This window comes from Salmo salar, chromosome ssa01 (genome assembly GCF_905237065.1).
Source record: "Salmo salar chromosome ssa01, Ssal_v3.1, whole genome shotgun sequence".
NCBI classification, from domain to species: domain Eukaryota; kingdom Metazoa; phylum Chordata; class Actinopteri; order Salmoniformes; family Salmonidae; genus Salmo; species Salmo salar.
The window spans coordinates 142,552,255-142,559,942 of record NC_059442.1 but is presented as its reverse complement, the minus strand read 5'-3'; the positions used below and the strand labels follow the sequence as shown (position 1 = coordinate 142,559,942).

Here is a 7,688-nt window from a genome sequence, read left to right as displayed (position 1 = left end):
CTGGTTAGTGTCAAGAACTGCAATGCTGCTGGGTGTTTCACGCTCAACAGTTTCCTGTGTATCAAGAATGGTCTACCACCCAAAGGACAACTGTGGGAAACTTTGGAGTCAACATGGGCCGGCATCCCTGTGGAATGCTTTCAGCACCTTATTGAGTCCATGCCACGATCAGTTCCATTGTCTTAGTGACGTTGAGGGAGAGGTTATCCTGGCACCACATTGCCGGGTCTCTGACCTCCATGTAGGCTGTCTCATCGTCGTGTCGTGTATTATGCCTTGAAATCCCTTCCTATAACAATAACCCTCTCTGAGTCGATTTCTGTTCTAGGACCAGACTTATAACAGGATCAAGAGTACAGAGCGAAATCAGAGGAAGCCATTCTCTAACAACAAACTTGACCAAACTTTATGGGGACTGAATGCTGAGTTAAGGCTGCCAGGCTTGCTAGGACAGACCAGATGCAACTTCAATTAGCACTGAGGTGTGAAGTGAGAGGTGTCGAGGCCTTTGGGCCCAACAAGTGCAAGAGTCTCTCGCAGCCTGCCCCACCCAAATCCAGAGGTCTTTGAAGCCCCCTCCTGCTGTTCAGAGACCATCCACTGGCATTTTCTACAAGAAATCTGCCTCCAGAAATAAAAGCTTCTCCCAAGTGGGTGACATCTACTCCCGTTGCCTGCTGCACTGCTGCTTGAATTCCACCTGGCGATCTGTTCACCTTCTGTCTTGGCCTGTCTCCCCCTGTCTGGTACAGGTACCGCCCCCCTCCCCTCTCTCCCAAGCTGTCGCTCGCCTCCAGCACACACGCACTGTTGGGGCGAGTGACTCTGAACTTACAATGACTAGTCCCAAGTCGTTATATATTTAAAAAAAATCTTGTGCATTTTGCTATTTTGTTTTTTGCCTCATGACTCCTGCATGCTTTGTTGACTATGAACTTTCTTGTTTACCTAACCGTGGGACAGACTGTTTGTTCCCACACTCGGGACTCTGACTCTCTATTGGTTACACTGACTTTTGGCCTTCCATCCTATTCTAACCACCTCTCGCCGGCTTTGTATTCATGTTACTGAAATTGCTGTATAATATGATCTTGTTGTCATCTAATGCACATTCAAATGTTATAAATCAACACTGCAGAGCTCTCCCTGTCCTCTGCCTTGCCCTGATTGTATTACTGCTGATGATATCTGGAAATGTGCATGTACACCCTGACCCATCTACGGTTGCTAGCCACAATTCTGACTTGTGCTCTGATATCTGCTACACTGATTTCTGCTCTCGGAAAAGCCTGGGTTTTCTGCATGTTAACACTAGAAGCTTATTACCTAAAATGGATCAATTCAAAGCGTGGGTTCACAGCTCCAAGCCAGATGTGTTGGTCATTACTGAGACGTGGTTAAGGAAGAGTATTTTGAATACTAATGTTAACCTTTCTGGTTGTAACCTTTTTCGACAAGACATCTTCCAAAGGTGGGGGAGTGGCAATCTTTACCAACGATCACCTTCAGTGCTCAGTTGTCTCCACCAAGTCTGTCCCCAAACAATTTGATTTGCTGGTTTTAAGTATTAAACTTTCAAATAGCTCTTTGTTGACTGATGCTGGGTGCTATCGTCCTCTTCCAGCACCGGCCTGTACCCTACCTGCCCTAAGCTCTCTCCTGACCCCTTACACTAAGTCTGAATGTGTCCTGCTAGGTGACCTAAACTGGGACATGCTTAAACCACCTGACCAAGTCCTAAAGCAATGGGACTCCATAAATCTTTCTCAGATTATTACCAATCCCACAAGGTATGACTCCAAACACCCAGAAAAGGCTACTCTCCTCTATGTTATCCTCACAAATAATCCTGATGGGTATCAGTCTGGTGTTTTCTGTAATGACCTTAGTGATCACTGTATTACAGCCTGTGTTCATAATGGCTACTCAGTGAAACGAGCTTTCCTGATTTGTCATAGACGCTTGCTTAAAAAACTTGAATGAGCAAACCTTCACGAACTGGCCTCTGTAAAATGGTATAGAATCAGCTTGATTCCCCTCTGTCGAAGACGCTTGGACATTTTTTTATATTTTCAGTGGTATTGTTAACAAACATAAAGAAAATGAGAATTAAAAACAGGTTCAGCCCCTGGTTCGACCGTGATCTTGCGGAGTTACATGCATACTCAGGCACATGCATACTCCGGCTAACTGGCTCCCGTTCAGGCAAATGAGAAATAAGTGCACTCAGGCTATCTGGAAGGCCAAAGTTAGTTACTTTAAGGAGCAGTTCTCTCTCTGTGGGTCTAACCCCAAGAAGTTCTGGAAAATGGTTAAAGACCTGGAGAATAAACCCTCTTCCTCACAGCTGCCCATGTCCCTAAATGTTGATGATGTGATTGTTACTGACAAGAAGCACATGGCTGAGCTCTTTAATCACCACTTCATTAAGTCAGGATTCCTATTTGACTCTGCCATGCCACCTTGTCCATTCAACATTTCCTCATCTCCCACCCCTTCTAATGTGACTATCCCCGATGCTTCTCCCTATTTTTCCCCTGTCCCGCTACAAAGTTTCTCCCTGCAGGCGGTCACTGAGTCCAAGGTGCTAAAGGAGCTTCTTAAACTTGACCCCCAAAAAACATCTGGGTCAGATGGTTTAGACCCTTTCTTCTTAATTAAGGTTGCTGCTCCTATCATCGCCAAGCCTATCTACAAACTTTTTAACCTGTCTCTCCTCTCTGGGGAGGTTCCCATTGCTTGGAAGGCAGCCATGGTTCATTCTTTATTTATAGGGGGAGATCAAGCTGATCCTAACTGTTATAGGCCTATTTCTATTTTGACCTTTTTATCAAAAGTATTGGAAAAACTTGTCCAATTGTAACGCCCTGGCCATAGAGAGGGGTTTTTGTTCTTTATTTTGGTTAGGCCAGGGTGTTACATTGGGTGGGCGTTCTATGTTCCTTTTTCTATGTTTTTGTATTTCTTTGTTTTGGGCCGTGTGTGGCTCCCAATCAGGCACAGCTGAAGGTCGTTGTTGCTGATTGGGAGTCACACATAAGGAGCATGTTTTTCCTTTGGGTTTTGTGGGTAATAGTTTCTGTTAGTGTTTTGCACCTGACAGGACTGTTTGGCTGTTGGTTTTCTTATTTTTGTATCGTGTTCTTTTGTCTATTAAAGATTCAATGATGAACACTAACTCCGCTGCACCTTGGTCTACTCTCTCTCACGACAGCTGTTACACTAATCAACTGACTGGCTTTCTTAATGCCTAAAGTATTCTCTCGGGTATGCAATCTGGTTTCCGCTCAGGTTATGGATGTGTCACTGTAACCTTAAAGGTCCTCAATTATGTTACCATTGCCCTTGATATTAAGGAATGTTGTGCTGCTATTTTTATTGACTTGGCCAAAGCTTTTGATATGATAGACCATTCAATTCTTGTGGGCCAGCTAAGGAGTATTGGTGTCTCTGAGGGCTTTTTGGCCTGGTTGGCTAACTACCTCTCTCAAAGAGTGCAGTGTATAAAATCAGAACATCTGCTGTCTCAGCCACTGCCTGTCACCAAGGGAATACCCCAAGGCTCGATCCTAGGCCCCACGCTCTTCTCAATTTACATCAACAACATAGCTCAGGCAGTAGGAAGCTCTCTCATCCATGTATATGCAGTTGATAGTCTTATACTCAGCTGGCCCCTCCCCGGATTTTGTGTTAAACGCTCTACAACAAAGCTTTCTTAGTGTCCAACAAGCTTTTTCTGCCTTTCACCTTGTTCTGAACACCTCCAAAACAAAGGTCATGTGGTTTGGTAAGAAGAATCTCCCCACAGGTGTGATTACTAACTCTGAGGGTTTAGAGATTGAGCTAGTCACCTCATACAAGTACTTGGGAGTATGGTCAGATGGTAACACTGTCCTTCTCTCAGCACATATCAAAGCTACAGGCTAAAGTTCAATCTAGACTTGGTTTCCTCTATCGTAATCGCTCCTCTTTCACCCCAGCTGCCAAACTAACCCTGATTAAGATGACCATCCTACCCATGCTAGATTACGGAGACGTAATTTATAGATCGGCAGGTAAGGGTGCTCTCGAGCGGCTAGTTGTTCTTTACCATTCGGCCATCAGATTTGCCACCAATGCTCCTTATAGGACACATCACTGCACTCTATACTCCTCTGTAAACTGGTCATCTCTGTATACCCGTCGCATGACCCACTGGTTGATGCTTATTTATAAAACCCTCTTAGGCCTCACTCCCCCCCTATCTGAGATATCTACTGCAGCCCTCATCCTCCACATACAACACCCGTTCTGCCAGTCACATTCTGTTAAAGATCCCCAAAGCACACACATCCCTGGGTCGCTCATCTTTTCAGTTCGCTGCAGCTAGCGACTGGAACGGGCTGCAACAATCACTTAAACTGGACAGTTTCATCTCAATCTCTTCATTCAAAGACTCAATCATGTACACTCTTACTGACAGTTGTGGCTGCTTTGCATGATGTATTATTGTCTCTACCTTCTTGCCCTTTGTGCTGTTGTCTGTGCCCAATAATGTTTGTACCATGTTTTGTGCTGCTACCATGTTGTGCTGCTGTCATGTTGTGTTGCTGCTATGCTGTTTTATCATGTGTTGTTGCCTTGCTATGTTGCTGTCTTTGGTTTCTCTTTTATGTAGCGTTGTGTTGTCTCTCTTGTCATGATGTGTGTTTTGTCCTATTATTTTATTTTTAATCCCAGCCCCCGTCCCCGCAGGAGTCCTTTTGGTAGGCCATCATTGTAAATAAGAATTTATTCTTAACTGACTTGCCTAAATAAAAGCTGACTATGACCAGTAGAGTAAAGCATTGGATCACACTGAAAAATCTTACATGTTCAGAGCAAAAAATAATCAAGACTGTGACAAGCTTGTTCTATTGTAGTTTTGATAATGGGTCTTTAATTTTTTTTTGTATACTAAATCTTAAACTTTTGCATAATATATAAATTCAAAATGTTTACACAGCAGAAAATAAATTATACCAATACCACTAAGCAAAACGATTTATCTACCCATAACAGTGAATACAGTAATGCACACTTTTTGCCTCTCAACAGTCATTAGTTAAGAGCTGCACTGACGCCCCCACACCACGAGGCGTCGTGAGTCATTTAGTATCACAGAAAACTTCATAAAATTATACTCTTCGGGATTTGTTTTACTCTATGCGGAAGTTGCAAGTTTCATAACAGTTATGTACACATTGGCTTGTATATGTTGGATATTGTAGTGGTATAATAAATACGTCAACTTAATTAAAGTGTTTATTGACGAAATGGTCAACCTTGGACTCACAAAAGTGGACGATGCGCTTGCAGCAAAACATCCGGTTGGTCCTTTCTCTTTCTACTGCTTCAACCTTTTACGCAAGACACTGCTGAATGGTTGCTGTAGCTCAGCTGTAGATTACACGTGCTTTGTGTTTTGACATTTTAAACACGATTATATACATTTGCTAGGTTTTACAGCCTTCCTTGTTCTTCCTTGCTAGTTGTGTTCTCAGATTTCTGACCAGAGCTACCTAACCTGGGACACATATTGAACATAAAATAATCTCTCAAATGATGATTGCATTTTGTATTCAACCCATTTGCGATCTTTCTTCTCTCTCAGGGTTTACAGCAGTATGCTGCCTGTCAGTCTCATGCCTTTATGAAAGGGACAGGGACCTTTATATTGGGTGAGTGACACTCTCCCAATGCTTTGTTTTCACTTCATATAATAACTATTTATTTATGCATGAATGCATCGTGGAGCCTCTTTCATGTACCCTAACATTTCCTGTACTCTCTATTGTAGGGACAAGTGGATTATTTCTCATACAAAAAGTTATTCAGAAGAGGCTTCCATATCCTTTGCAGTGGAACCTGCTGATTTCAACAGGTGAGAGTGTGCCTGTGTACTCAAATTACAGAATGTGATGTTTAGCTATAACTTGCAGTAATATAGAGTTTAGAATGATTGTCTAAACGTCAATCATGTCTACCACTTTGTCTCACCTTGTTCCTTTCATTGCCCCCTCTACTCCCCTTCAGCGGCTTCGTCAGTGGGCAGCTATGCAGTGACACGCTGGGAGACAATGAAGTGCACTGACCTATGGATGCTAATAGAGACAGGGAAAGTACCAGACCGAACACCACACAGTGAGTATAGCAGTGGTTCTACTCTATGCTATGCATTCTATACTACGTGGACTTAATCTCAATGCTGGTTGTGAAGACGGACACAAAATAAGAAGGGTTGACATTAGGTCAGCGGTTTATTCAGCTCTCAGGTCTCTGACATCTCTCTGAGTCTGTCTGTATTGCAGTAGCAGAGCCTGCCCCTGAGGAACCAGCTGGGCCTAAGAAGACCCCATATGGAGATGTGATGGAATGACCACAGGACATTCTCATGTACAGGCAACCCCAGTCCTCTGCTTCACATCTCACCCACTCAACCCTATCAATAAACACATGTATTATGTGTTATGGTTCAACTGTGTCACCATTGGACAATGTTCTGCCATGCTGGACTTAGTTTCACGTGGGTTCAGTGATTGAACCCTTTATATAGATCAGAAAACCTTGTAAGGGTTTTAGTTGATCATGGCATTTTGTCAGATTGGGCCACCCTGACTTGTGTCCAGATGAGTACTGTATAGTGCATAGTTTATTTAATATATGGAAAAGGTATGGGAAAAACATCTGTTAAAGAGTGGTCCTTGGGGCTTGAGGGTTGAATAAACAATGTCCATTTGATCATATCCTGTAAATAGTTCACCTCTTGTATTTGGCGCATGTGACAAATCAAATTTGATTTGATTTACTGGGTTTAATGCAATAGAAATCATGTCTATCATTAAGCTTTTATCTCCTCAAAGGTAAACCACTGTTGACACATGAGTAAGGGTCAGATTTCCAGGCCAATAGGCTGTGAGATTTGGATTTGGAGTGCAGGTTTTTTTCTGGATCAAAAAGGGGGGTTGGTAGGGGGTGTGGCAAAGAGCGTGGCAACATCTTATAACACATTTTAGAGGCTCCCATCTTGGAGATGAGAGCGTAAAGCTATTTATCTAGGGCTTCCTGAGTGGCGCAGCGGTCTAAGGCAGCGCATCACAGTGCTTGCGACATCACTACAGACCCGGGTTCAATCCCAGGCTGTATCACAGGGCGGCGCACAATTGGCCCAGTGTCGTCTGGGTTAGGGGAGGGTTTGGCCAGGGGGGGCTTTACTTGGCTCATCACTCTCTAGTGACTCCTTGTGGCGAGCCAGGCGCCTTTTGTCATGCAGCTGAGGGAAAATGTTGCAGTTTAAAACTTCTTCGGGATCGGTGTCCCTTCCACGGGATGGTTGAGCTAAATCGATTAGCATGAGGTTGTAAGTAACAAGAACATTTCCCAGGACATAGACATATCTGATATTGGCAGAAAGCTTAAATTCTTGTTAATCTAACTGCGCTGTCCAATTTACAGTAGCTATTACAGTGAAAGAATACCATGCTATTGTTTGAGGAGAGTGCAGAATTTTGAACATGAAATGTTATTAATAAACAAATTAGGCACATTTGGGCAGTCTTGATTCAACATTTTCAACAGAAATTCAATGGTTCATTCAATGGTTCATCTAAAATGCTGCACATACACATGCCATCTAGTGGACAGAATCTAAATTGCACCTTGGCTGGAAT

The 7,688-nt window shown here is 43.3% G+C and overlaps 1 protein-coding gene across 1 annotated transcript; it reads left to right on the top strand.

Moving 5' to 3' along the window:
* Nucleotides 1-5,120: 5,120 nt before the first annotated feature.
* On the top strand, nt 5,121-6,764 carry tmem141 (transmembrane protein 141). Its single transcript, XM_014135169.2, has 5 exons — nt 5,121-5,348; nt 5,633-5,699; nt 5,819-5,902; nt 6,055-6,162; nt 6,330-6,764. Exons 1-5 carry the CDS (start codon nt 5,295-5,297, stop codon nt 6,395-6,397), a joined length of 381 nt encoding a protein of 126 aa, XP_013990644.1. The 5' UTR covers nt 5,121-5,294; the 3' UTR covers nt 6,398-6,764.
* Nucleotides 6,765-7,688: the final 924 nt, after the last annotated feature.

Coding starts and splice junctions, on each gene's coding strand:
- tmem141 (XM_014135169.2), top strand. CDS start 5,295: ATGGTCAACCTTGGACTCACAAAAGTGGACGATGCGCTTGCAGCAAAA. Junction 5,349..5,632: donor CGCTTGCAGCAAAACATCCG/GTTGGTCCTTTC, acceptor CTTCTCTCTCAG/GGTTTACAGCAGTATGCTGC. Junction 5,903..6,054: donor GAACCTGCTGATTTCAACAG/GTGAGAGTGTGC, acceptor ACTCCCCTTCAG/CGGCTTCGTCAGTGGGCAGC.